Source organism: Phyllosticta citriasiana, assembly GCF_038021145.1.
Source record: "Phyllosticta citriasiana strain CBS 120426 chromosome Unknown IWZ02scaffold_8, whole genome shotgun sequence".
Classification (NCBI taxonomy): Eukaryota; Fungi; Ascomycota; class Dothideomycetes; order Botryosphaeriales; family Phyllostictaceae; genus Phyllosticta; species Phyllosticta citriasiana.
Genome location: NW_027117285.1, coordinates 1,711,978 through 1,737,600, shown reverse-complemented (window position 1 = coordinate 1,737,600; position 25,623 = coordinate 1,711,978). Strand labels below are relative to the sequence as shown.

Here is a 25,623-nt window from a genome sequence, read left to right as displayed (position 1 = left end):
CTCAGACCTACTCTGGAGGTAGTGTGTTCTGGTCTGGACTGGTCTGGTAATGTGGGCTACGGACGCGCTAGGCAGCGCGGGAGCAACGCCGCCGCGACCCAGATTGTGGCGGGGCGACGGAAGGGGCGATGGCGGGCAGGCAGGCAGGCAGTGCGGGGGAAACTTACGACATGTCCAAGAGAGCGAAGACAGTGGACAGAAGACGGAATTGGGAGGTTTGAAATTTTTGTATTGAATTGGATTGGATGGAGTTGAGTTGAATTGAGTAGTAAGGCGCTCCAGAGCGGGGATGGTGGTGAAAGTAGGTAGTTAGGAAGTAGGGTTGTTGAAGAATGTACAAATATAATGTGTGTGAGAAGTGGTATCGCTGGTTATCGTCGTCAAGGGTGCAAATGGATAGATAGGTAGGTTGTAGTCCGCCCAGCATAGGTGCTTCCAACACCGTGTTTCGCTTGCAACTGTTTCATTCTATTTCCATTTTTGATGTGCGTTTTTCCGCATTCTTTGATGCTCTGCCGTCGTCATCGTCGTCGCCGATCGTATACCAGAAAGAGACCTCGCCAATTGGTTCCAGGAACGCAGCGCTAGCCACGACGGCTCTGGCGCTCGAGAAGGACACTATGCCTGCTCGATGGCGCTACTCTCGGGTGCGTCGACGTCGACCAACGACCTCAATGCCTCCCCATCGACACGATGCTTCGATCTCTCGACAGACGAACAGTCTAGACCACCCCATCAGCGCCAGCACCGAGCGGGGGGCCCGTCTTCTCAGCCAGGAGGACCTCGTCCTCGAGCGCAATGATGTCGCGCTTGCGATCCGCCCACCAGGCCTCAAACTGGCGCACGACGTCCGCGTCCGTGCCGCCGCGCTGCCTGAACTCGGTCCACTCGACGTCGACGCGGCGCGACGAGTGGCGCAGGCGGACCAGGCTGACGCACCGCAGCTCCAGCAGCTCCGCCGCGTAGTACTTTTCGTGCAGGTGGCAGGGCGGCGCGACGGGGTACGACGGGTGCAGGGCGAGCGGGGGCGACGAGGGCGTCGTCACCGCCGGCATGGACTGCGGGCCTGCGATTGGCGAGCACGGCGTGTCGTCGATGAAGCCGTCGGACAGTGACATGGTGCGGAGACGCGCCGCGGCGGCCGGCAGCGCGCTCTCGGGCAGTTTGGTCGCGTGCGGAATGGCAATAGGGTGCATTTGCGTGGGAAGCGTCAGAGGCGTGTTGATGTCCGAGTCTAATGGCGTGTCTGCCTCGTTGGCACGGCGAGGCCCGTCTGGAGACAAGGGCGGTGTTGAGAGTGGAGAGGCTACCGAGTCGTGACGCGCACGAGCACGCTTGCTCTCCTCAGGGTCTGCTCCCTTGATGACTTGAGCTACTTGCTCAATTGACGGTGCTTGGGGATTTTGGTCCAGGTCGAGGAGCTTGTCAAGCAACGTCGTCCGGATCTCTTCAATTCGTTCTAGTCCAGTCTGAACGGCAGCACCCGCATGTTGGACGCTGGTGAGGGGAGAAGTCAACTGCTGTGGCAGCTGCTCCCAAAGATGCTTTGGCATCATCCATCGCTGAAGATGCTTCGGGTCGTAGCTGAAGGCGTCGACGTCTTTGGGACAGTGCGTGCGAGGAGCAGAGACGCCGGGTCCGCTGCTGACGTGGGTTTTTTTGAACGATGGCCGGCGAAATTGGTGACGAGGCGGTGAGCCGCCGGTAGCGGTAAAGTAGGATGTCTTTGCCGGGGCGGTGATGGCCATTTTGGAAAAAGAATTGGTCTCAAAGATACAAAGGAAAGGAATCGGACTTCAAGTCTAGGTCAAGCAGTATTGTCACCGGCCCACGCGCAAATGAATCAAGACCGAAACAATCGACTGTCGAGTCTCTGAAGCCAGCTGGGTGGAAACGATGAATTGAAGAATTGCGGGATGGGTGTGGAGGGATAAATAGAATCGGAATCAGGATGTAGGGTAGCGGCAGTCGAGTCCCTGCAGTGGGGGGGGGGGGGGGGGAAGAAGGACCGTGAGTTGCGGGGCAGGGCCAGGCATACAAATATGTGCCTAGCACCGTACACGGCATCTGATCAGAGGGCCGACATTCAAAGAATAACATGGACAGAGCGGCGTCACAGTGGCATCCATATACATCATCGATGTGAACGGTCTTGGACCAGAATGCTGGAGAGCGGACGCAAGGTCTAGCAGGCATCCGGATGCGGCTAGGGAGGGCAACGTGTGACGGCAGAGTCCAGAAAGCTCGAGAAGGGCAAATGGGGGGCTTGCGGGCCGACAGCCAGGACGGTTCCCCAGCCATCTGGCATATTTTTTTCTTTGTGTTTTTTTTTTTTTTTTTTTTTTTGCGTGTGATGATGCAGGGGCCGAGCAGGTGTTGGGTGACGGGTGCACGTTGCATCGTCGCACTCGATGAGGCTGACCCGGCTCGGAATTTGTCGGATCGGATGCTACATGGCTTGGCCGAGTGGAGGGAGAGAGAGGGAGAGAGAAAGAATAGGCACGTCTGGAGTTGCCAGGTGAGACCAAGCGAGGAATCTCGAGACATGAAAGAAGACGGACGACGCGAAGTGAAGAGAAGCGAACATGAAACAAGGATGGACCCAACGGCAGCAGCTTCTGCAGCCAACATGACGGGAACCCTGCCGCCCGACAAGGCGCATTCTTGGTGACGATGCACGCATGCCACAGCCGTCGACGGGAGCTGAGTAGGTCTTCTCGAAAACCGCGCAAACAGTCAATCCATTGACGTCGTCTTCTAGCCCCTTGCGGTCCTGTCTCCGTTTGTCCACCTGTCACCACATATCCTGCTTTGCCCCGGTGGCGGCTGTGGCTCGACAAGCTCGGAACGGCATTCTGCTTCAAGCATTCAACCTGCAAACAAACAAGAGTCAACAACTAACACATCCATGCTGCATCACCACGTGCATCGCATGGCAAACACCACCCAGGCGACACTCACCTTTCGATCAGGTGAAGGCCGGACGCAGTCTCCACCACTCCGCTAATCTCGCCGGGTTGCAGCGCAAACGCTGCGTCCTCAAACTCGCGCTGCATGTCACCCTTCTTAAAAAAGCCCCTGTCCGTAATAGTTAGCCCAACTACAAATCTCTGATAAACATGGCCACTCTCACAGGTCGCCTCCCTTGCGCGCGCTGCTACAATCAGACTCGGTGGCAGCCAGCTCCGCCAAGGAGGTTTCGCCAGCCTTGATCCTCCGCTCATGTTCCTTGATTATCTCCATTGCCTCGTCCTTGGAGCGCGTAATCTTGGCCTCGCGCCAGCTCGACGGTCTCCGGCTGCCCTCGTGCTTAACTAGCAGATGGGCAGCGCGAATCGCGTCGCCGCCGCCGCCGCCGCCCTGCGAGCTGTTGTCGGCCTTGGAGCTGTGATACGACGCCATGAACACCTTCAGCTTTTCTGGGTCGGTGCCTTCAGGCGAATCCCATCTCGACTCGAGCGACGTTGTGTTGAAGTAGTAGGGGAGGCCCTTGGACTTGGAGGTGCGGACTTCCCATCCCGGCGGCAAACCAGTTTCGGCCTGTGTGGCTGTCAGCACAGGATACAGCGTTGGATGGTGAAGGCAGGATGGCGCACCATGTTGATTGAGTCTTGGTAGGGACGTGAAGCAATGTAGCAAAGGGTTGAACGAAGCCGACGCGCTGGTCGTGAGAAGCGGAGGATGTGGGTGGGTGGAGTGGCGGCATTGATGTTTACCCCACTAGCGCCCACCCGTGCCCGTTGTCGATCACACGGCACGCCACGTCTGTGATGTCGACTCAGGCCTATTCTCAGCCTCCCTCCCGCCCGCCTGCCGCTGACACGCAATTCACAAGTTCTTATCCCGACCTCGTCCCGGACTCCTGGCTGTGGCAGGTAGAGCCCGAGTCGACGCGGAGCCGCTCTCATCTGGCCGTCTGTGGCTTCAGCACATGGTAGGCTGGACGACTTGGCGAATGCCGCAGCCAATGTCGAAATACTGACCGTCATTAATATCATAGAGCGTGCTGATTATTGCCATCGAAGGCGCAAAATTGCCCTGCCAACACCTTTTCCGATGACGAAACTTGGATTCCGCCCAAGATGCCTTAAGGTTGGGTACCTACACCAAACCACCAGCACCGCCGCAACCATGACGTGTGTAGGCGACTGCTGAATCGTCTAGCCTGAATGGACTTGACATAGCGGAAAAAGAGTCACCATGGTTGCAAGTTGAGAGGAAGAGCTCGACGTTCACCAGCGTCTTAGCAACGGACGCCTGATCGGGCTAGCGTCCTTGGTCGCTTATTGGTCCACTATCCGTTTCGGTCCCCTTACACTACCTACTGTTGCAAAACGTCCAACCAATCGTCACTTCTCCTGTAACTGAAGCTGGGTATAGCATGGACTCGTTCAGTCGTCACTCTTTGTTTCGCTATCTTAACTGTTCTGAACAAAATGGTCTCCGTGTCCGCTTTGCTAGACATGCTCTTGTTTTTGATCCAACAACCACTGTTACTCCTTGGTTCTCTCCCAACAAGGTCTCCACAATGCTACATCTACCATGGAACAAAAAATATGCCTACAGCCCTCTCATCCTCGTGGATGAACCTACAAAGGCCTACGCCGCTGGCGCATTCAGAGGCCGTTCCCTCATTCGATATTTGCGCATGCCGTTAGCCGCTTTACTATTGTTGTCAATTCTGTAAGTCTGCAAAGCAAACCTTTCGACCTTCTCTTTGCACCTGCTCTGACACGGTTTGTTAGCTCCTTATGCCTCTTTCCTCGAGAGGGCCACGGGGAAGACCATCCATGGCTAGACAGTTTGGGTAATTGGAGAAGCCCTGTTGAAGGGGTTCAGCCTATACCGTGTCATTCTCACAGTGAGTCTAGAAAAGCAAGCCGTCCCCGCTTGTCCAAGACTCACCTATTTCAGATGACTACCTGCGTTCTCCACCGCTGTATGCTGCTCTGGGCACAGGGTGCGCTAGTGTTGAGGCTGACATTTGGCTTGCTGGAGAAGAGCTTTACGTTGCCCACTATCGCGGAGACCGCACGCGAAACATCACTCTATCGAACGTGTACATCGAACCGCTCGTCGGAATCCTTGAGGCTGCGAATTCTGGCGGCAGCACAGGTGCCCAAGGGCCACACGCAGGAGTGTTTGCCGCAGCTCCACTGCAATCTCTTGTCTTGCTCGTTGACTTCAAGACTGCCGGCGCCGAGACCTGGCCATATTTCAACGAGGCTCTGGAACCACTCCGACAGCGTGGATGGCTTGCGCACTGGAACGGCACCCATCGTATTCCCGGCCCCGTGACTGTCGTCGGCACAGGAAGCCTGCCTTACAATTTGGTCACTGCCAACGAGACTTACCGAGACGTTTTTTTCGACGCTCCGTTGAGGTCTCTCAAACACAAGTCCGACACGCCCGGGAAATCCATGTTCAGGTACAATCCGTCCAACTCGCACTACGCGTCGGCGAAGCTCTCCACAGCCACTGGCATTGGCATTACTTGGAGAGGGTTGAGAGATAGCGGTCTCAAAAGCATGAGACAGCAAATCCACGAGGCCAAGATCAGGGGTCTGTTACCGCGATACTGGGGTACTCCAGGCAAACCACGCAAGTTTAGGAAATCGCTTTGGCAGGTGCTGCTCAAGGAGGGCGTTGGCGTGCTGAACGTGGATGATTTGGCAGCCGTCAGAAAGCTGCGCTGGACGCTTTGGAAACAGCCCGCTGTAAACGAGCAACCAGTGATAGGTAGCAGATGAAATCCACGTGTGCTAAATGTCTTTTGTCCAAGGGCTGGTTACTACGTGCATGTGACGATGGTCATGGCTGAATCATGGATTGTGGCGTCATACCAGACCTCATGACAGTCAACATCACTTTTAGAAGAAAGCGTTGGCAGATCACGCTGTCTAGTTTGAGCGGCGCAAACAAAAGGTTGGGGAGACTGTCGTGGTTCAAGTGGCGGGCATGCAACAGCTTGTACTTAGACTGCGCGCCAAGCCAATCGATCTCCCCGACTCCCGCCGCTCCACAACACGACCTCTTGCCCCCCAACCTACTTTCGGGAATTCCCACACCACGCACCTCTCTCCAACACGCGTCCAAGGACTCTTCACGCCAAAAACCTCCCTCAAGCCGCCGACTCGCCATGTCCGCGTATGCCAGCCCTGCACCGTCGGACTCGAACAACGAGCCCAAGAAGATCACTTTTAGGTTCTGCGAAGACTGGTAAGCTCACCCCGGGCATCCCCCCGTCTTGCAAGAAGCGGTTCCTGACAAGCCCAGCTCCAACCTGCTCTACCCGCGCGAGAACAAGGAAAACAACACGCTCCAGTTTGCCTGCCGCACCTGCTCATACGAGACCGAAGCTCAGTCGTCATGCATCTACCGCAACGAGCTGAGCAACACAGCCGCCGAGACGGCGGGCGTGACGAGTGACTTGGGCCAGGACCCGACGGTTAGTAACACCTTTGTTGGCAGCGCGATGCACCCCAACATCATGCCCACCACCAACACAAACCCAAACCATCACTATCCCATGGACGCCGACGACGACGATGAAGACATGGACCTGGAATTGCTGGCCGACGTGCCCTCGTTTTGCACCATGTGCGGACAGGAGATATTCTGCGGCATGTGCGGGCAAGAGACCAAGGACGCGGGCCTGTTCATCGAGGCCGACGACGAGGAACCCGGCGTCCTCCACGCCAGCCGCCCGCCGCGCGAGGTCCACATGGCCGACGCCGTCCTGGCAGATCACCGCTACTTCGACCTCGATGAAGACTACGACGTAGACGACGACGACGACGACGACGACGACGACAACCTCGACCTGACAGCGCCACCCTGCCACCACTCCCAGGAGCACCCGCAGCCCTAGTGACCGTCCGCGCTCTTCACTGCTCTCATTATCCAGATTTCTTGCCTACTTGTACTTGTACTCTTTGCCTTTACAAACCACCACCTTTCTGCATCACCAGCACATGCAACAGTCGTTAGTCGCGCTGAGCTTCTCGTCGAGCTTTGCCCGCTAACTTCTTGCTCGTTGTATATTATAGCTGCCTAGGACGAACCGCCCCTGTCCCAAGTGCGGCGAGACGGAGGCGGTGTTCTTCCAGTCCCAGCAGCGGACCGCCGAGACTGGCATGGTACGTCCCTCAATTCTTCTTCTCTCCTTTTTTTTAATAACGACATTTATGCCCGGCCAAAAAACTGACTCGCGCGCGTGCTTGCAGAAACTCTATTACGTATGCGTCAGCCCGAGCTGTGGCTTCGTCTGGCAATAGACGCCCCTTCGACAGGACCACGTCCATCCACGACATGGGGAGGCTGGCCATGGAGATCATAATGCCACGGGACTATCGAGTCTGAAAAATGATGGGGAATGGAGTCTCAGCATAAGATGGGAGTTATCCACTTGAGCGGGGAAATTTTTCATGTTTTTTCTCGCAGGCGGGCTTTTTTACACTTTTCTGCCCTTTCTAGAACTTCTCCTGCGCGGCGTTTGGGGTTGCTGATGTGAAAAAGAAAACTCTTTGGCGGTGGGTTTCTGATACCCTGATTCCTTTCGAGTACCACAAACCATGTGCTGCTCTAGATGACCTGATGCAATGGGATATTTTACTCCTTCTCACTCTGTTTCGGTTTTATTCCTGCGTGCGTGGTGTGTTTTGATTTCGTTTATACGTGGGCCGGCGCCATGGAGAGGATCTTGGACCACTGCGTTTTCCTGAGCTCGGCGCCCACAACACCTGCACACGCGACACTGTCAGCCAATCTGTCACCCACACAAAAACACCAAATCTACCGCATCTCGTCTCGTCTCAACTACCACTATTCGTCCCCACCAGCCAATCATCCTCTCAACCGCCGCGCCAAACCAAACCAAACCAAACCCAACCCAGTCAATCACCACTCACCGTTCAAACGGGTGCCAATGGGCTCGCCATTCTTGTTGATGAGGACGCAAGCGTTGTCATCGAAGCGGACGACGCTGCCGTCGGGGCGCTGCAGCTTCTTGTGCGTGCGCACGACGACGGCGTGCCGTATGTCGCCGCGGCGCACCTTGTTTGCCGCGCTCACCGACACGCTGCCGCCGCCGGATTCGGGCCCGAAGCTGCGCTGCTTTTGCACGACGACGATGATGCGTTCGCCTAGAGTAGAGGTGCGTGTTAGTGTTGTCGTGGTTCTTGTGAGGGGGGCATAAGAGCGCGGAGGGTCGGGGTGTGGCGTAGATTGCGCCGGGTCGCGTTGGGATGAATGAATGCTCTGAAGCTTGTTCGGAGCGGAAAATTGTACGGCGTCTAGATGCAGCGGCGCGCTGTTGGGACGTGGTGTAAAAGTACCGCATACGAGCGGTGGTGCAGGGCAGAGGACATGGAGGAAGAGCAGCAGAAGAAGTCGTCGTCTCGTACCGATTTTGGCGGGCCGCTCGGCGCGCATGACCTTGATGCACTCGACAATGGCGGCGCCCGAGTTGTCGATGCAATTGATCAGCGACTGTTGCGTGCGCGTCAGTCAGCTTGGGAGGATCCGTCCGATGTTGGAGGTGTTGGAGGTGTGGTCCACGTCCAGACGATGCGGCGGCGGCGGTTGATGGCGGCGTACCTTGAGCTGAATCATGGTGACGGACGGATCACGCCCTCGTCAGTCTGCGGCGTGTTCAATGTCGAGGGGACAGGCAGTTGGGGAGAGGCGGCGTCGAGGTGTTGGAGCAGCGATGATGTTGGCGGCGGAGAAATCCGCGCGGGAACTTCAAGTGGTACATGGCCGTAGTCCGAGCTGGCGGTTCTCGGTGTCGGGATGCCTGACATTGACCCCAGCCTTCTCTCCTCGACACTCCCTCCAAAACTTAGACTTACCACGTCCTCCGTTCCTCGCGCCGGTACCAAATGGACGTCTGTCGATATTGGCCGCGCTACTGCTAAGGCGCCGCTCTCCCTCCCGCTTCCCCGTCCTGTCTTCTTGCTTCAAGTCTCTTCCTCTCGTCCTCTAATGCGTCCACCTGCTGTCGACGCCCTCCCTCGTGATCTTCTGCCCTTGCGCCCTGCAACGCACGCTCCCTCTACGTCACCGGCTCTCCTATTCTCTCGCGCTTCTGCTTTGCTTCCTTTGGCGTCGTTCGAATTCGAGTCCTTGGCCCACGCTTCCATCCTCGCCTCGTCTGTATTTGCTGGCGAGCTCGCACCATGTCCAAGCGGGACAAAGAAGCGCCCTTGAAAGAGGCCCTTGCGAAAAAGGGCGGCTTGACTCTGTCCCAGCTTGCTCACTACGACGATCTCGCAACAGACGCTCTTGTGGACAAGGTAAGAGGCGCCGCGCCTTGCGCCGTGTTGCAGCGTTTCGAGGCTGACACTGGCGCCCTCAGGTCTACTTTTGGACCACGATCCGCAAGAACCGCTTGCGCTACTCTCCGCTCCGTGGCCTCAATGACGAAAAGGTCGCAGAGCTGCTCCGCCAGAAGGTCATTATCGGCAAGGATCCCGCCAAGGCGCTGCAGCTGCTGCTTGAGGAGCCAGCCTTGAAGAGGAACTTTCAGCGCCTCGGCACCAATGATGAGCGCGAGCACTTCAAGCGCCATTTGCGCAAGTACATTAACATTTATATGCCTGACTGCCCCTGGGAGGTTGCGACGACCAATCGCTACACCATCACGCAGCACGAGGCCGCCGTCTACGCGCGAAGAGACATACGCAAGCACGAAGTCATCAAGTACCTCTGCGGCATCCAGGTAGCCTTGACTCAAAAGGAGGAAGAGAAGCTCGACGTCAACAAGAGCGATTTCAGCATTGTGAGGAGCAGCAGAAAGAAGACGTCGTCACTGTTCTTGGGCCCGGCCCGCTTCGCCAATCACGACTGCGAAGCAAACGCTCGCCTGACCACCAACGGCCCCAATGGCATGTCCATCGTTTCCGTGCGCGACATTGAGTCTGGCGAGGAAATCACCGTTTCCTATGGCGACGATTACTTTGGTGAGGATAACTGCGAGTGCCTGTGCGCCACGTGCGAGAGGTACCAGCGGAATGGGTGGGATCCACTTAAAAAGGACGAAGGATCAGAAGAAGACGACCAAGACGAAGAGGCTCCGGCGAAGAAGGAAGAGACGGCTCAGAGCAAGGAGGCTGAAGAGACGCATGCCGCCGCCGATGTGGACTCGGCCCCGGATAGCCCGTATTCGTTCAGGAAAAAGAGGAAGTACCCTGTTGGCGCCCAAGCAGACTCGCAGGACGAAGATTCGGCTCCTATGAGAATTCTCTCGGATGATCCTACCGACGAAGTCACAGACGACTTCAGGGACGGTGTCAGTCACAATCCCAGAGACAATGGCAAACCCCATAGGCCTTTTGGGATTAGGTCTTGGTCACCCATGAATGCCATGGAAAACCCAGAAGATTCGCAGGATCAAGATTCGGAAGCGGCTGCAAATCCCCGGAAAAGGAGAAAGATGGACAAGTCGCCACCGAGATACATCGCGACCACGCAACCTTTTGCCCAAAATTATCTTCCTAACCCGACATACCCCTACAATTCTCCCTATAATTCCTGGCTCATTGTAGAAAAGGAGAAGAGAGTTAATGCAAGTACACAAAGCCCGGAGCCTGATGATACATCAGCCAGTGCGCAGACTAATGATGCGATATGGGGCAAAGATCGGGAGCGCAAGAGGAGAAATTCAACCGAGAATGGTATCAAGAAGGGCGCACGGCCCAGGATGCGTCACAGTCTTTCCTCCATGTCCTTCAAGGAAGCTCATGGGGCCGCCTACGCAAAGTTGACAGCACTCCGAAATCAACACAAACTCCATGGCTCTGTTCTCTCGGAATCAGACTCCTTCAGCACGGACTCGCCCGCCTCATACGACAGTTCGCCGCCATCCTCCGAATCGACCGCTGCAACTTCAGCAGACGACGAAGCTGCGACGGCGGCCTTGTCTGGGCCTCAGTCAAAGACACAGATTGGGCAAAACACTCCAGGTATCACCATCCAGGTCGATAGCTCTGCTGCAGAAGGATCTTCGTCAACGCCCATCTCAACCTCTACATCAGAGCTCAGCGAGCTGTCCGACAACGTCGCCTTTGATGATGCCAATCAGCGGCTGGTCCGCCACAAGCGGCTACAGACGCCTCCCCGCACGCGGTCCCGTTTGCAAAACAAGGACCTCCCACCGACGTCGCAGCCCGCGGCGCCGATCCCCACGATCGAGAGCGGCTCCGCCGGCTCCGCCGAGTCGTCGACGCTCGACCCCAACCGGCGCCACCCAGGCGACTACACGCTGACGCCGCTGCTGCTGTGCGCCAAGTACAGCCGGTGGGTGTCGTGCCGGACGTGCGACGGCGACTTTGTGCAAGAAGACGCGTACCTGACGCGCGCGGCGTGCCCACGGTGCGAGCGGCACTCCAAATTATACGGATACATGTGGCCCAAGACCGAAAAGGAAGGCCGCTGGGACACAGAGGAGCGCGTGCTCGACCACCGCGAGATCCACCGCTTCATCCCGCCCGACGAGGAGCGTGAGATGCGCAAGGGCCGCAAGACGCTGGCCGCCGAGATTGTCCGCCGTCGCGAGAGCGAGGCGCGCGACCGCGACTCGAACCGCTTGGGGACTGAGAGCGAGAGTGGCGAGGGCACGCCGAGGAGGGGCACGCGCAGGACGAGGAGTCGCCTGAGCTTGGGGGCGAGGTAGGAGTGAGCGACGTCGTTTGGCCGGAAGTTTTCGACATGGGATGGTGGTTGAATGGCATGAAATGGGATGAATCAATGGCATGGAGCTCGACAGAGGAGGTCACGGTTTCGCCCCATCTTCGATCTCTCTGTTTCCCTCTTCTCCTCTCTCCTCTCCTTCCTCTTTTCCCTTTGCAAAAGCTGGCTAGACTTGGCTTGGCTGACTGGCAGGCTGGCTGGGTTATCTATCCATCTATTTCTATGGACACGGCATCATAGCATACATACATAGATGGCATCGGATCCATGGCACGGAGTCGGGAGTCGGGAGTCGGGGCAGAGAAGCAGCGTCGTCGTCGTCGTCGTATATGGGGCACCACCCACCCCCCCATCCACCTACAGACTTTATTCCCTTTTCTTGCATTATTTTCCCTCTTCCATTTCATAATCCTCATCTTCATCTTCCCTTTTCCTTCCATCCTCCATCCACCCTCCATCCACCCTCCATCCAGCGAGGCCACGTCGTCGTCGTCGTCGTCGTCGTCGTCGTCGTCGTCGTCGTCGTCGTCGTCATCGTCGTCATTGGCGAAACTACAAGCAAGCAGCAAGGCCAATAATTCCGATGTCAATTCTTAGAAGATGAGGCGAGGCGCACGCGATGCAGCAACAGGTGATTGACGGACGGAGACGGACGCGTAGGGTGGGATCTTCCCTTTCACCATCATCGTTCATCTGTCTATCTCCTTCCATTCAATTCTAGCAATAGTCTAATAGTTGTCCTAGTACCGTTCCCGATCTAGAGAGCAGGCAGGCATGCAGGGCTACAACGAGGTGGCTGAGCGCGTGGCTTCTGTATTCTGGAGTGGAGTGGGGTGGAGTGGGCACAGGCGTGGTAGGTGTTGGTAAAGGTGTAGTGGCTGGCGGCGCATGGTTGGTAGGTAGGTAGGTAGGTCGGTAGGTAGGTGGGCAGGTGGTGTTACGCGATACAACGGACGGAGAAAGAAGGCAAAGATTAAGAAGAGACGTTTTTTCAAATGTTCAATCGAGCGTTGGTGCTGCGGCGCAGCGTGGTTTGGCTTCGGCGTTTACTTTGCGTTTGCGTTTAGCGAGCGGGTCTTTCTGTTTTTCTTGATGGATTGTTGCTGGGAATAAGAAGGTGGGTAGGTAGATGGGGAGTGGTGGTGATGGTGGTGTTTGTGGTGTTTGTATTATAGCCAGAGCGCCGTGTAAAGTACGAGGAAGGGAGAGGAAGAGAGGCGCAAGAGAGAGAGAGAGAGAGAGAGAGAGAGAGAGAGAGAGAGAGAGAGAGAGAGATGGGCTTAGGAGGAGAGCGTTGGGACAGACATACATGGGTAGTCAACTAGTAAGCAAGCGAGCGAGCGAGAAAGTACATGTATGAATACGTTGGCCATGTGGATAGATGTTGTAGGCGGGTATGTAAGCATGGGTGTGTTGCGTAGACGGGCTCGTCTTCCTGGAATAGTGTTAGATAGGTGCACAACTGACTACATGTGTGAATGGAAACGTGGACTAGAGCACACAAAGAACTGGCAGACTGTTGAGTCTGTGGCATTTACTTACTAGATGGTTGTATCAAGACACCAGACCACCACACAACATCACCTGTGTAGCGACGTGATCGCCCTCACGACGGATGGACGGACGGACGGACGGACGGACGGACAGACGGAGTAATTAATGGACGAGTCAAAATAGATGTTTTGGTATAGATCACAACTATTACTACTAATCTCCCCTGCTTCATCCCGTATACTCAAGTGTCCACTGTCCACTGTCCACTACCTACAAACCCCAGTATCCTCATCCCACCTGCAGAGCCAATCCACTCACTCACTCCCTCACTCACTCACTCACTCATTCGTCTCTGCTCAATGCAACCACACGATAACAAGCGCCACTATTAACCCCACCAGCCAACTAATCAGCCAACTAAACCCACTCGCTCTTTGAAACGCCAGCTACTAAGGAAAAGAACCGAACCGAACCGAACCTGACCGAATCAAAACATACAGCGGGGGAAAGTGGAAGAAAGGGCAAGAGCAGACAGAAAGGAAACCCGTAGGTTTCATTTAAAAGAGACAAGGGAGAAACGAGAAAGGGGGAAGGGGGAAGAGGAGAAAGTATGATCAGTGGATTTGCGAGTGCACGACAGAAGCGGGTGGGATGGGATGGGATGAATGTACAGAAAGAAGAAACAAACAAACACCCCAAGAGTCAACCAGCCAGTCGCCAACCGTAAGCCTCAGAAATAAGGCGAAATATAGTAGGCGGAGGGTCCCTAACCCACACCCACACCGGCAACGCCATTGACGCCCAAGCCCGCCGCATTCAGACTCGTCTTGCGACTACCAGCGCCGCCGGCTCCAGCTGCACCACCACCACCGCCTCCTCCTGCTCCTCCACCTCCACCTCCGCCGGCAGACGTATTCGGCGTCGGACCAGGCAACTGACCGGGCAGAATCTGGCGCGGCCCGCCGCCAGGTCCACCACCACCACCACCACCACTGCCCGCGTTGCCCATGCTGGATTGCCGTCTTGCCGCCACAGCCGCTGCGTTGGCCGATGACATACCCATGGCCGCCGCAGCCGCGACGTCGTCGCCTGCGCCGAGGCCGATGCCGGAACCAGGTCCCGCTGCGGCAGCTGTTGCAGCCGCTACTGCGGCGGCCGTTGCGTTTGTTGAAGACGATGCGCTTGCGGCGCCACCGGGTGTCAGGAGGGGAGGCGGCTGGTGCGGTTCGCCAAAGATGGCGCCGAGGAGGCCGAGGCCGGCGGAGCGGTAGGCGGTTGGGGGGAAAGTGGACGAGGACGAGGATGAGGGCATGTTGTGCGGGTCTGTTGACGAGGTGGAAGGGGGAGGTGGCGGAGCGCCAGTGGAGAAGAGGCCGGAGCCGTTGCGGCCGCCCATGCTCTGCTGCAGCATCTCCTTGATGCGCACGTTTTGGTACTTGGAGCGCGTTGCGATGAGCGGACGCGTGACGAGCGGCGTTGGGCGCGAGCGCACTATCGCTGCCATGATGGCGTCCTTTTCCTCGTCCGAGTCGATGGGCCCGTGGTTGTCGAAGTCGTCGGCGAGCGGTGCGTTGGCGTCAATGGCCGCGCGCTGCTGCTTGGCCTGGTTCTTCTTTTGATATTGCGCCAGCAGCATGTCGTACGGCAGCGAGCGGCCGGGCACGGCGCGCTTTGCTCCCATTGAGTGCGACTTGCACGTCAACGAGCGCGCGCACATGCTGCCGTTGGGGAGCAACACGCCGCACTGCTTTTCGACATCGACCGGGCCCTTGGGCTTGGCCTGTTTGGCCTTGGGCTCATCCTTTTTCTTCTTCTTGGCTGGCGCCTTTTCCGCATCGCCATCTGCCTTGCGCTTCTTCGTCTTCTTTGCCCCCGTGTGGTCGTCTAGCGCTCCCTTGGCGCTCTTGCGCGCGTTCTTGGGTGGCCCTTCATCTTCCGACGGGAGGCCCTTCTCGCGGCGGATGGCGGCTTCCTTGGCCTCCTTTGCCTCCTTCTTCTTTTTAAGCTTGGCCTGCTTCTTGTCCAGACAGTCCTTGATGTGATCTTTGGCCGACGTGCGTAGAACGGGGCGGCGACAGTGGCGACATTGGACCGTGTCGAGCTGGTCGTCCAAGGGGCGGTTTGTCGTGAATGCGGCGAGAATGTGTTCGTTGAGCGAGTTGACTAGCGGCGACGTCGAGCCTGCCGGTGCGTCAACCTTCTTGTTGTTTGCATCTAGAGACCAAGGCATCAGCGTGCGGTCCTAGGTGCGGCATGCGCGCGCGCAACCAAGCAACCAAGCGTACCGACAATCTCGCTCTCCTTCCAGTTTCCCGGCTGCGTCTGCTTCGCCGACGACTGCTTGAGCTTGATCTTGAGCGGCTTCCTCTCCTTATCGTTCAGGACCGTGTCTGCGGCGTGTGCGTCGACCAAGCTCTGCTTGTTATTAGAGCCCGCGGCTGTTGGCGCTGTGTCCGACTTGTCAGCTCAGTGCCCACGCAAACAGGTCGCATGCCCACGAGTGTGGTGGAAGCGCGCGCGACGTACTCTTTCGGGCGCCATTCGCCACCATGGTTGCTATGATCTGTAACGTGTATAGGGCGTGGAGATGGTCCTGGGGTGCAGCGAAAGTTGACGGTGTTGGAGGTCGTGTGGGGGGGGGGGGAGGGTTGATGGATCGGCCAACCCCAGCCTTCTGCCCCGGGAGCGCCTCACGCCGCGGCCCTATCGCCTGCAACACCAAACAAGACAATGCCAGGCACAGGTTAAATCTTTAATGTTTCCATTCATCACCCCCAGCTTTTTCAAGAAACTTGCTAGCAGTAAAGAAGCGTAAACGATTAAACTTAGCGAACTCAGGTCATTCAGAGAATATGGGCAGGGAGCGTTCAAGCCCCTTGTCAAAGTACCAAGTACGATTCAGAGCGACAGGGACCATCGAAGCACCCTTGATATGCAGAAACACAGCGTAATCCTTATCAAAGAAGAGACTGCGCCGGGAACTACAACAACAGCTGTACCCAAGTAGCATTCATCCGCAGCCACAGGCGCATCTGGGAGGCAGTTCTTCACCACCAAAGTTGCGCCACGAGCCACCGACACCCACGAATGCTCCCAAGTCTGCTAATGCCTTTTTCATTCTCTTGTCATCACGCATCAAACATGCGAGAGCTCCGCATCTGCGTCCATTTCAGTTTTGTGTAGATACATTCTGACTTTGTACGAAGCCTTGGAGGACATATGTGGCCCTCCAATCACACATCCCGCCCACCCTCTCCTTCTCTCTCGCCCTCACGAAGCCACCCTTCCAGCCAGCCATCCGGCCATACCCCACCGACGCCAACACTGACACCGACACTGACACCGACACTGACACCGACACCATGCGCACAATAGAAAAACAGCCCCAAAGCAGAACCAGCAAATTCCTCCTTTCCGCCCACCGGATCGCCCGACGTACGTCCATAAAAGCGCCTCGAAATGCCCATCAGCTAGAGAAAAGCAGCAAAGAAAGATGGGAGAATGGAAAGATTTGTGTCCGCGCTTTTGCCACATCAACCACAGACCCTTGCGCGGACGAAGCGAAAAGGTGAGCGGAGTGAAATCTGTGCTGTCGCCGGCGCTCACAGTCTTTCTGGGCGGGACCAGCTGCTGTTGCAACCTGTCCGCCTCGACCGTGCATGTTTCTGTCCAGTTGGCGAGCGGGGTTGGACGGACGGACTGACGCGACGTGCGTCTGGGAAGAATCCATGTCTATCATTTTATGAAAAGGTCAATGATGAGGGGAGGCGTCCACGGCGTCCCAAGAAATGAAGAGAAGCGATGTCAGCTCCATCGGGTTTGATATTCTCGAGTGACGTGTTACAAGGGGAAGGGCGATGATCCGATTTTCGCGTGATACAGCTGTATTGCGACAGGCATACAGCGTTCGCGTGTCGCTCGATGCGGCCAACTCGATCGAAGAGCCATTGTCGAAGTTAAGAGTTGTCAACAAGACGAGGTCCCTCATCGCTTCTTGCCCTTCGTCTTCTTGTTGTTCTTCTTTGGGGGCTCCTCGCTGTGCAAGTGGCCCAGCTCGTCCACGGCGTAGCTATTCTCCCACCTCAAACACCAATATCTCGACGCATCGTTCTCCGCGTGCGTCGCCTTTTGTCTCGTCTGAATTCTCTTGTCTTCGTCACCTTCCGCCGCCTTTTGCGCCTCCATGTCGGCCATGTGCGTCTTCCAGTTGACCATGTACTCGACAATCTGGTCCTGCCAGTTGGTGAGCTCCTTTTTGAGCTTTAGCTCGCGACTGCCTCGGTCGTCGAGCCACTCAAGAAGCTTCTGAACGTCCTCGGGATTGTCGTAGTAGCCCCACTGGTCGGGATTGTCGAGCTGGATCGGCCCCTCTTCCTCGTTGCGTCGCTCCTTCATGGTGAAGCCACGCTCGGCTTTCATCTTCTGCTCTTCTTCCGCCGGCGGCTGAATCAAGTCCTTGCTGAGTTCCGGAGGTCCTTGGATCCAGAGTCGGCCGCTCACGTAGTTGTATTCCGCCGTAGAGCTCGTAGGCAAGCCGCCCAGTGGCATGCCCCATCTCTCAAGCCACCAGTATTGGTTGCAGAATCTATCAGAGCCCAGCGGACGCAGCTGTTGACACTGGTTTTCCCGAAGCTCCTCATCGTACTTCTTGATCTCATTTTCGCATGCCTTGATGGCAGCGGCAGTCTTTTCAATCTCGCTGAGAAGCATGCGGAACTTGGCCCTCTCAGCCTGTTCCTTCTCCCGCTTCTCCCGCTCCAAGCGCGTCTGTTCATCTTCAACGAATTTTCGTTTGCGAGCGTTGGACTTGCGCAGCTTGCGGCCGTGGTTTGGGCTTGTGCCATCTTTCTCGTCCTCGCCATTTGCATCCGGATCAGTGATTCCGGACATGCTGACGTCCCCATTGGCTTCGGGCTGCGGCGAATGAGATGGTTGTTTGCCCTGCTCAATCTTTCTTTGTTGCTCGAGGCCAGCCATCTTTTTGAGCCTGCGTTTGGTTAGCAAAATGGCGCAGACAGACAGGGGTAGACCTACAGCTCCTTTCTCTCCCTTTGCTGCACAATCTTCTGGTTGCGAATGACTGTCATGTTCGAGTTGCAATTTGCCATGTATTCGCGGAGAGGCTCGGTGGCAAGGGTGTAGCTCTTGAGAGTGTCCAGAATAGCGATCCGCAGGTTGATGTCCAAGCTGTTGTACTGTTCTCGCACCGTCTCAAGCTCAGGCTCCATGTCAGAAGGGACGAGGTGCGCCAGAATTTCGTCGCAAATGGGCCTCTTGAACGAGCTCTTTGGTGTTTGCCTGAGTATGCCAACGACAGTCGCCTGCCACTTGCCTTCCTGGAAATCCCGGCGGGCAAGGTGATCCTTCCAGTCAAAGTCCGATAAGAGTTCAGACGCGCGGTTTGTGAGGCGCGTTTGGGTCAACTTTGTGGGAGTAGTATCGGCGTCCTTGCTGCTGACTTTACTTCTCGTGCGCCTGGCGGGAGGAGTCTCTGACCGAGCCGGACTGGGCGATTTGCTGCTCGAGCTGTCTGTTCCAGACAGAGTGCTGTCCCACTCGGAAAAGTTTTCGCTGTGGACTAGAACGTCGCCCTGTTCGTCAACTAGCAGCTTGAGAAGGGCACAGTGAATTTCGGTCAGAAGTTGGCAGTCGTACGCATCCCCCGGATACGCCAAAGCCTCGATGAAGTCGTCGAGAGTAAATGAGTCGAGGATGTACACTTCGGCATGAACATTCAGCGTCTGCCACACTGACAACATTGACCCTACACTCTTCATCTGGATGCCCAAGTCTTCCTTCGGTGGCTGCGCGCCGTCGGGAATGTCATTCGCCAAGAACTTGGGTTGAGGTCTGACTTTGCCGTTCCGACGCGGCGGAATCTCCGTATCTTCAATTGGATACTTGATAGGCGGAGGCCGCGGTTGCACCTGCACCGGGGGTGGTCTTGGTGGGGCCATACGGGTGGGTGCTGGGATGAATTGGCCGTTCGCTGGCGCCGGGACAGGGACGATGGGAACACCACCCATCGGAGAGCCAAAATTGGCATTCGGCGATTGCGATTGGAAAGGCGGCGGTCCAGTGCCTCCAGGGGGCGGTCGAAATGGGACTTGCGGTTGAGGTTGGATGATGGTGTTGTGGAACGCAAACTGGTGTGGCGGCTGTTTGTGCAGTGTGTTGTCTGGACCGCTGTAGTAGTTGTAGAAGGTTGTGGGCTGTTCTGTCTTGACAGTCTTTTTGGCCTCGGCAATGCCCTGAGGAGTGAGGTTCCAAGGCACCTCTTTTGGCAGGCGGAATTCTGCCACCAGTTCAGGCTTCACTTGCCACGGCGCGCCCTTGTAGTTTTCAGAGTACGCAACGTTGCGGATAAAGCTGCGCAGGATTGATCGCGAGTAGGTTCTCCGATCGCGCGATAGCCTTTTGCTGTCGAGAAGCGTGTCGCTGTCGCGGCCATTTTCTTCCGTCACCGTGACAAAGTATCGAGACATGGGTTGAGACACTGCGCGGAGTGGGTTGTCCGGGGCTGGCGCAAAGGTGATCTTATCGCGAACGATGCCCGGCAAGCGCTGTTCCGCATCCTCACTGGTTTTGGCACTGACATACTCACCAGGGTAGAAGTCTTCCTTCAATTCCTACAATGGCTTAGTACTGTTCGCTGTCAACACGGGGCTAAACCTACCGCATAAATCCTAGTCACTTAAGTGGAAAGTCAGCAGCTTGCGCGAAAGTCCGTAATTATTAACATACCGAGCTCCTCAAGTCTTGGAATAGTCGAGTGGTGAACTTTTCGGCAGACATGATACCGCAGCGGCTTGGGAAATATGGTCCGAATCTCGCGCGCATCCTCATCCTGCACTCGTCAGCGGCGCGGACGAGGAAACCCACACGGCACATACATACCTCCGCCTCGAGCGCATCAAAAAAGGACAGGTTGCCCTGGCCGGTGATTTGATTGGTGAAATGCTTCTGCTCCAAGTCAGTCTCGCACCAACGGCATGGCACTGAATCCAGCAAACTTGCCTTTCGGTAAAAGTCTAACCTGCTACGCGTCAGCAACGGTACTCTTCAGATCCTCGGGGTGGAAGGGGGCGCGCACCGGTGGGCGTATTTTTCATATTCGACAAAGACCTCGCCCGTCTGTTTTATCATCCACACCTAGAGCCAACGTCAACGCCAGCCCGAAAGTACCATCTTTTCCGGAGGAGCAAGCTCGCGTACCTGTGTATTTTCGTCGGAAATGTGTGGGTCCGCAACATACTGGACGGGCGACCTCTTGTAAAAAACCTTGCCCAATCAGCAAAGCTCGACCCCAGCAGCAGCGTGGGCGGGAGGGGAGAGGCGTATTCTCACCATGATCAGCGGAGCCGTTCGTCCTGGCACTGCGGTCTGCAGCGACAGACAGAGCTGGCTCTGGGTAGACGAGTGCGGGCCAGGGCCTCGTCTATGTCCTTCTCCTTCTACCCTTCAGCCGTACGAGAAGCTATCCGCAAGACGGAGTTAAGCGCGGTGGTGCAGCTCGAGCGTCGAGAAATGGTGATTTGCGAGGAATTGAAATGTCGCGGTCAATGGGGGTTGGTCCTTGGGGGATGGCGACCGTCGAGGTAGGCGGCAGCTCGCGGAGCGACCAGGTGGAGGGTGGGTGGGGATGTCGTGGTGGTTGTGGGCGGAAAGCGTGCGTGAACGGGCAAGCTATAATTCGTAGAACGCGTCGAGTGGGCGCAGACGCGTAGCTAATGACGTGTGTGGAGAACGGCAGACGGTGAGGCGTTGTTGGTGGTTGTGGTGGTGTTGATTGTGCGTGGCAGAGGCAGAACGTGGAGGCCGGCGGGCAGAGAAGAAAAGGTTGAAGCTCTCAAGGTAGACGTAGTGGGTGGGTGTACCTCACCACGCTCTGGTCTGCGGAAAGAGCCAGCCAACCAACCTAAGCTTGGCGCCACAGGTGCAGGGGCTCGCGGGCCCGCCCCATCTTCACACCCTCCATCTACCAGCCAACCCACAAGGCTCCGTCCACCTCCCACAACCATCATGTTTGGACTCGTTGGAATGCTCTCGAAGAGGCCATCTTGAAACCATCATCTTCGCACCATTTTTATCTCCGTCTCTCGATTACCTGTCCAACATGTCATACCCTGGACCCCTAGATTTGCCCGAACGGGTCCGAATGTGTGTGCTTCGCTACGTCTCTCGCCGCGACCGCTCTGCCATGTCTGCAGTGTGCTCTCCAGCGACTTCTGATGTGCCTCCTGACCCGCAAGGACAAGACAAAAACATGCTCCTGATCCCCGACCCGTCTCTCGAGCACATCACAGCTGATCCTGGGCAGCTCGTCCAACGCGTCACGGTTGGCCCTTATCCAGCTCCAACTCTGCCTCTCCAACAGCACAGCTACCAATCATCACACCACAAGATCAACCAGATGCAGCAACAACCTTCTAGTCAAGTACGCTTCCATTACTATTTCTCAAATCTTGACATTGCCTCCTCCGCCTTGAGCCCTTTTGCTTTTCCCCGTCTTTCTTTCCATTCCCAATTCTCATGGGGAGGTTTCTCTGCTTTTTGACCAAAACTCAACTCAGTGTATCATCATCATACCAACCTCCATTCAGCAACCAACCGAAGAAACACAACAAATGGCGGAGCCCTTGAGCCTTGCACTTTGCTATAGCAATCTTTCTGCTCCTGTGCTCCGTGTAACCAACCCTAAGCACGCACTTTGGCTATTAAGTCCATCACATCTCTTCTCTCCCCACGCATGCATACAATCCGAGTATCTCAATCACACAAGAGAGAAGAGAAGGGAAGAAGAGACGAGGAAAAGTAAAAGGGAGAAGGTAAAGAGGCAAAACAAATCAAATTGAAAAGGGCAAAAGCAAGAATTAAGGGTGCCGTTCAAAAATCTCTCGTGCGCAGGGTGGTAAAATCAGAGGAAAAGGGGGGTATGGTTTGGAAGTGTAAGTTCCGTCACTGGATTCCAGCAACCAACCAAAAAAAGACGTGATTGAAATGAGATTGCGATTTGACAAGTTTCAAAAAGAGAAGAGAAGATGAGCGAACGTCGTAACACGCAGATACCCTACAGTCATCCAGCACGAAACATGAAAACCCCGTCCCGTGCAGTGCTTCGCCAGAAATACAAAAGGGTGTGGGTAGTGCATATCATGCCAGGGCACCGCGCAGCGCGCGGCCACGCGATAACTCGACAGCAGGATGAGTGAAGCGGGGAAGTGTGAAACTATCCACAGGTAAGAAATAAATGGAGCTCGATGAGACGAGTTCCGAATGTGGAAGTAAATGGCAATAAATCAAGCGAGAAAAAGGGAAAAAAAAGAAGAAAAAAAAAAAAAAAGGGAAGAAGGAATGGTTCGATGGAAACATGCCGTCAGCCGAACACGTGCCATCAGCCGGAACCGATTCAGCGAAGGAGCCGACCCGGTGCGTCTTACTGCGCGCCAGCTTCCTCCTCCGCCCAGCCGGGCAGCCCGCCGTGCTGATCCTGGATAGCAAGCCCGAATCCGTTGCCGGCGCCGAACCCGCCAAGACCGCTAGACAGGCTGCCAAAATTCTGGCTCTGCCCCTGGCTCGTAGCGGCGCTGCTGCTGCTGCTCGGCTGGCCAAATGGGCCTTGCGAAAACACTGGCAGACTGACCGCACGAGCGTGCTGCGCGCTCCTCGAGCCCAAGTTGGTAGGGGCGAGAAGGCCGCCAATCGTGGTCGAAGCGGAGTTTGAATTGGACACCGAGTTGCCGTTGGTCAAGCTAAAGGAGCTGCTGGGGCCGTGGTGCGAGTGTGCAGGTCCCGTGTTGGCATTGTCGGCGGCGTAGAAAGCGGCTTGAGGGCTAGGGAATTGACTCTGCGAGCTTTGCGACTGGTGTGACTGCTGAGCGCTCGAAAACAGGTCCAGGCTCTGCTGCGACTGGTGGTACTGTTGCTGCTGAGCTTGTTGCTGGGCCTGTTGCTGCTGTTGCTGTTGCTGCTGCTGCTGCTGCTGAGCCTGCAGGTACATGATCAGGGGGTTGTTTTGGTTCTGGTAAAGAATGTTTGCAGGGGCGGGCGCCTGCAACGCATTGAAGCCGCTGTTTGATGTGCCTGAACCGGTGGGCGAAATGTTTTGGGCCCTGTTGGGACCCATGCCATTCAGCGGAGATGGGGAGCTCAGGGTCTCCTGCGCGCCGTTCTGCTGGGCCTGCTGGCCTAGATTTGCCAGCTGGCGCGGCTGGTTCCCGCAGCGATCTTTGCCAAAGTTGATCTTGAACCTCTTGTACTCGTCCTTTTGACGCACAGCCTCAATTGCCTTGATGGCGTTGGCAATGTTGGTGAAGTTGACAAACGCACAGCTCTTTTCCCGCAGAGTATTGACCAATTCAATCTCGCCATATTCGGAAAAGTCCTGGCGCAGGCGGTCCTCGGTCCACGACTCGTCCAGGTTGCCAATGTAGACGTTGCGCGAAGCACCACCGCTGACGGCGAGAGCAATGGCCGGAGGCAAGGCTCCAGAGTGCTTGCCCCAGCCAATCTTGAGACGCCTGTTGTGGATCATCAACCCCTGGAGGTTGCTAAGCGCGTAGAACGAAGCCGCCGAAGTCGGGTCGATGAAGGTGACGAAGCAAATGTGCTTGTCGGGAATGTAACGAATGTGATGCAGGAGTCCGCCCCTGACAACATTGCAGATTTCCTCAATGGTCGTCTCAGGGTGAATGTTGCCAAGGTAAACGGTCCTGTTTCCGAGGTTGTTGGGTCCGCCAGCGGATGTAGCGACGGCGGCTGCAGCGACAGATTGCTGCGCCAATGCGTTCGAAATCAAATCCCTGTCGGCGCCATTGAGAACATGGGCGTACCCAGGAGCAATGCCAAGATACTGGGCCGCGTTTTGCTGCTGCGTTTTCGAGACGTACGCGCAGCGGTCTTTGCCGTAGTAGACGCGGCGCGGAGGCTGCCACTTGGGCTCTTGGGGGAGTTGTGCGACGGCCTTGATGGCGTTGCCAATAGAGAGAAAGTGAACAAAGGCAATGGCCTTTTCGCGCACAATCTTGACCGTGTCAATGGGCCCGAACTTGCCCAAGTCTTCGCGCAGCTCTTCTTCGGAAATATCTTCGGGCAGATTGCCCAGGTATACGTTCCTGGAGGCACCCGACTGCTGAACGGCAAGGGCGACGGACGTCGGTACCTGCGACGGCTTGCCCCAACCAATCTTGATATCCTGACCCCTAATGGACAACTTTTTCAAGATCGCATCGGAGTGGAAGTGAGTGGCAGAGCTGCTGTCGAGGAACGAGATGAAGGCGCAGTTCTTGTCGGGCAAAAGCCTGACCGACTCAATCTGGCCGCTTCGAACGTGACCGAGTATCTCCTCGGCGGTCGTTTCCGGAGGAATGTTTCCGAGATATACCGTCCTGCTCGTTCCAGAAACCAGCCCCGGGGCCATGTGCATCTGCGTACCCAAACCACCCAGGCTCTGGTTCGCCAGGCTCGGGTAGGCGGTGGGAGGGGATTGCGGGCCAGCGGCGAAGAAGGAAGGAGGGCTGATGCCGGTGGGCGACATAATGCTCTGGTACAGCTGAGGCGACATGGGCTGCTGAATTGGGCTGCCAATCTGGGGTTGCTGCAGCTGCTGCTGCTGGTGCTGCTGGGGGCCATTGCTCTGAAAGTTGGAAAAGTTTTGGAACTGGGGGGAGCCAAAGGCGTTGGGGGAACCGGGCTGGAAGGGAGAGCCCAGCAGCAGCTGCGAGGGCAGCAGCGGCGTAAAGTTCATGTCGAAGGCGGTACCTGGAGTCTGCATGTCGGGGCCCGTCTGGTTGAGAGAACCTATTCTGCTCGTCGAGATGGAGGGCAGGTTCCTCTGAGGATGGCGATCGCCGTAGCCAGTGATGGAGGGCTGGTTCGAATGGAACGCTCCGTGCGAGAAGCCAGTCGAGTCGCCGCCGTTAAGGGAGGTTTTTGAGAAGGAGCTCAGGCGGGAAGCGCTGGGGCCCGTGGGGGTGGAGTCGGAGGGCTGCATAGCCAGCAAGTGTGGTGGCAGGACAAAGCCGTCCCGCGCACTGGTAGAGAGAACAGCCGTGATGGAGTATTACAGCGTCCGGTGCCTTTCGTACCGGACCAGGGCAAATATTAGAGGGGTGCACGGGGCGGTCGACGGTCGCAGGGAATTACAGTGGGATCGAGGCGGGCTGGAAGAACAGTCGTTAGCCACGAGTGCGACAGGCGGCGGATATGAGATCTGCAAGACAGGGGCGGAGAGGACGTACTCGTTACAGAGGGCGCGCGCGCTCAGAGGACGAACAGGTCAACCAAAGCGCCGGGCGGGGATTACGATGGCGAGCGTCGCGATGGTGCCCAGGTCAAGACAGAGGTTCGGACGGGTTGGGAAGAGAAGAAGAAGAAGAAGAAGAAGAGTTGGACGCTTGGACGGGGAGGGAGATGAGCGCGAGTCAGCTGGCGGTGTGA

General features: G+C 56.5%; 10 protein-coding genes across 10 annotated transcripts; 4 read left to right on the top strand and 6 right to left on the bottom strand.

Annotated features, from left to right (window-relative positions):
* Nucleotides 1–479: 479 nt before the first annotated feature.
* On the bottom strand, nucleotides 480–1,974 carry IWZ02DRAFT_303021 (uncharacterized protein). The gene has a single exon (XM_066763966.1). The coding sequence runs from the start codon at nucleotides 1,746–1,748 to the stop codon at nucleotides 723–725; it is 1,026 nt and encodes a 341-aa protein (XP_066622000.1). The 5' UTR covers nucleotides 1,749–1,974; the 3' UTR covers nucleotides 480–722.
* On the top strand, nucleotides 1,975–2,900 carry IWZ02DRAFT_302937 (uncharacterized protein). Its single transcript, XM_066763964.1, has one exon. The coding sequence runs from the start codon at nucleotides 2,201–2,203 to the stop codon at nucleotides 2,669–2,671; it is 471 nt and encodes a 156-aa protein (XP_066621999.1). The 5' UTR covers nucleotides 1,975–2,200; the 3' UTR covers nucleotides 2,672–2,900.
* IWZ02DRAFT_434282 (peptidyl-prolyl cis/trans isomerase) lies at nucleotides 2,861–3,599 on the bottom strand (the record flags this gene model as incomplete). Its single annotated transcript, XM_066766349.1, has 4 exons — nucleotides 2,861–2,873; nucleotides 2,962–3,078; nucleotides 3,134–3,540; nucleotides 3,597–3,599. The coding sequence occupies 4 exons, from the start codon at nucleotides 3,597–3,599 to the stop codon at nucleotides 2,861–2,863; spliced, it is 540 nt and encodes a 179-aa protein (XP_066621998.1).
* A 579-nt stretch (nucleotides 3,600–4,178) lies between these two features.
* IWZ02DRAFT_302924 (uncharacterized protein) lies at nucleotides 4,179–5,781 on the top strand. The gene is made up of 3 exons (XM_066763963.1): nucleotides 4,179–4,683; nucleotides 4,746–4,861; nucleotides 4,915–5,781. Exons 1-3 carry the CDS (start codon nucleotides 4,382–4,384, stop codon nucleotides 5,748–5,750), a joined length of 1,254 nt encoding a protein of 417 aa, XP_066621997.1. The 5' UTR covers nucleotides 4,179–4,381; the 3' UTR covers nucleotides 5,751–5,781.
* A 358-nt stretch (nucleotides 5,782–6,139) lies between these two features.
* IWZ02DRAFT_379321 (uncharacterized protein) lies at nucleotides 6,140–6,871 on the top strand (the record flags this gene model as incomplete). Its single annotated transcript, XM_066765036.1, has 3 exons — nucleotides 6,140–6,219; nucleotides 6,277–6,452; nucleotides 6,555–6,871. 3 exons carry the CDS (start codon nucleotides 6,140–6,142, stop codon nucleotides 6,869–6,871), a joined length of 573 nt encoding a protein of 190 aa, XP_066621996.1.
* A 633-nt stretch (nucleotides 6,872–7,504) lies between these two features.
* IWZ02DRAFT_302885 (mitochondrial 54S ribosomal protein uL14m) lies at nucleotides 7,505–8,745 on the bottom strand. Its single transcript, XM_066763962.1, has 4 exons — nucleotides 8,599–8,745; nucleotides 8,406–8,490; nucleotides 7,911–8,144; nucleotides 7,505–7,742 (listed from the first exon to the last, which is right to left on the bottom strand). Exons 1-4 carry the CDS (start codon nucleotides 8,611–8,613, stop codon nucleotides 7,672–7,674), a joined length of 405 nt encoding a protein of 134 aa, XP_066621995.1. The 5' UTR covers nucleotides 8,614–8,745; the 3' UTR covers nucleotides 7,505–7,671.
* A 476-nt stretch (nucleotides 8,746–9,221) lies between these two features.
* Nucleotides 9,222–11,857, top strand: IWZ02DRAFT_521686 (histone-lysine N-methyltransferase SET9; the record flags this gene model as incomplete). Its single annotated transcript, XM_066770798.1, has 3 exons — nucleotides 9,222–9,296; nucleotides 9,359–10,289; nucleotides 10,740–11,857. Coding segments are annotated over 3 exons (1,941 nt in total), but the record flags the coding sequence as incomplete, so codon positions are not given.
* Nucleotides 11,858–13,787: 1,930 nt separating this feature from the next.
* Nucleotides 13,788–15,818, bottom strand: IWZ02DRAFT_302770 (SCA7, zinc-binding domain-containing protein). Its single transcript, XM_066763961.1, has 3 exons — nucleotides 15,712–15,818; nucleotides 15,471–15,632; nucleotides 13,788–15,399 (listed from the first exon to the last, which is right to left on the bottom strand). Exons 1-3 carry the CDS (start codon nucleotides 15,734–15,736, stop codon nucleotides 13,952–13,954), a joined length of 1,635 nt encoding a protein of 544 aa, XP_066621993.1. The 5' UTR covers nucleotides 15,737–15,818; the 3' UTR covers nucleotides 13,788–13,951.
* Nucleotides 15,819–17,073: 1,255 nt separating this feature from the next.
* Nucleotides 17,074–20,635, bottom strand: IWZ02DRAFT_302738 (ATP-utilizing chromatin assembly and remodelling N-terminal-domain-containing protein). The gene is made up of 9 exons (XM_066763959.1): nucleotides 20,533–20,635; nucleotides 20,401–20,466; nucleotides 20,279–20,337; nucleotides 20,203–20,221; nucleotides 20,083–20,148; nucleotides 19,930–20,032; nucleotides 19,862–19,878; nucleotides 18,220–19,814; nucleotides 17,074–18,172 (listed from the first exon to the last, which is right to left on the bottom strand). The coding sequence occupies exons 1-9, from the start codon at nucleotides 20,533–20,535 to the stop codon at nucleotides 17,170–17,172; spliced, it is 2,931 nt and encodes a 976-aa protein (XP_066621992.1). The 5' UTR covers nucleotides 20,536–20,635; the 3' UTR covers nucleotides 17,074–17,169.
* Nucleotides 20,636–22,621: 1,986 nt separating this feature from the next.
* IWZ02DRAFT_422007 (uncharacterized protein) lies at nucleotides 22,622–25,431 on the bottom strand (the record flags this gene model as incomplete). The annotated part of the gene is made up of 2 exons (XM_066765856.1): nucleotides 23,076–25,431; nucleotides 22,622–23,030 (listed from the first exon to the last, which is right to left on the bottom strand). The coding sequence occupies exons 1-2, from the start codon at nucleotides 25,175–25,177 to the stop codon at nucleotides 22,622–22,624; spliced, it is 2,511 nt and encodes an 836-aa protein (XP_066621991.1). The 5' UTR covers nucleotides 25,178–25,431.
* Nucleotides 25,432–25,623: the final 192 nt, after the last annotated feature.

Excerpts from the sequence above, each read along its gene's own strand:
- IWZ02DRAFT_302937 (XM_066763964.1), top strand. The coding sequence starts at position 2,201 with ATGCGGCTAGGGAGGGCAACGTGTGACGGCAGAGTCCAGAAAGCTCGA.
- IWZ02DRAFT_302885 (XM_066763962.1), bottom strand. Across the intron at positions 8,145-8,405 it reads CGAGCGGCCCGCCAAAATCG|GCGAACGCATCATCGTCGTC; the intron begins GTACGAGACGAC and ends CCTCTACTCTAG. Across the intron at positions 7,743-7,910 it reads CATTGGCACCCGTTTGAACG|GTGTTGTGGGCGCCGAGCTC; the intron begins GTGAGTGGTGAT and ends TCGCGTGTGCAG.
- IWZ02DRAFT_303021 (XM_066763966.1), bottom strand. The coding sequence starts at position 1,748 with ATGGCCATCACCGCCCCGGCAAAGACATCCTACTTTACCGCTACCGGC.
- IWZ02DRAFT_302738 (XM_066763959.1), bottom strand. Across the intron at positions 20,033-20,082 it reads TTGATGCGCTCGAGGCGGAG|GATGAGGATGCGCGCGAGAT; the intron begins GTATGTATGTGC and ends TGACGAGTGCAG. Across the intron at positions 18,173-18,219 it reads CAAAGGGAGAGAAAGGAGCT|GCTCAAAAAGATGGCTGGCC; the intron begins GTAGGTCTACCC and ends AACCAAACGCAG.
- IWZ02DRAFT_302924 (XM_066763963.1), top strand. The coding sequence starts at position 4,382 with ATGGACTCGTTCAGTCGTCACTCTTTGTTTCGCTATCTTAACTGTTCT. Across the intron at positions 4,684-4,745 it reads TTACTATTGTTGTCAATTCT|CTCCTTATGCCTCTTTCCTC; the intron begins GTAAGTCTGCAA and ends ACGGTTTGTTAG. Across the intron at positions 4,862-4,914 it reads TATACCGTGTCATTCTCACA|ATGACTACCTGCGTTCTCCA; the intron begins GTGAGTCTAGAA and ends CACCTATTTCAG.
- IWZ02DRAFT_302770 (XM_066763961.1), bottom strand. The coding sequence starts at position 15,736 with ATGGTGGCGAATGGCGCCCGAAAGA. Across the intron at positions 15,633-15,711 it reads GGCGAATGGCGCCCGAAAGA|CGCCAACAGCCGCGGGCTCT; the intron begins GTACGTCGCGCG and ends AGTCGGACACAG. Across the intron at positions 15,400-15,470 it reads GAAGGAGAGCGAGATTGTCG|ATGCAAACAACAAGAAGGTT; the intron begins GTACGCTTGGTT and ends CTTGGTCTCTAG.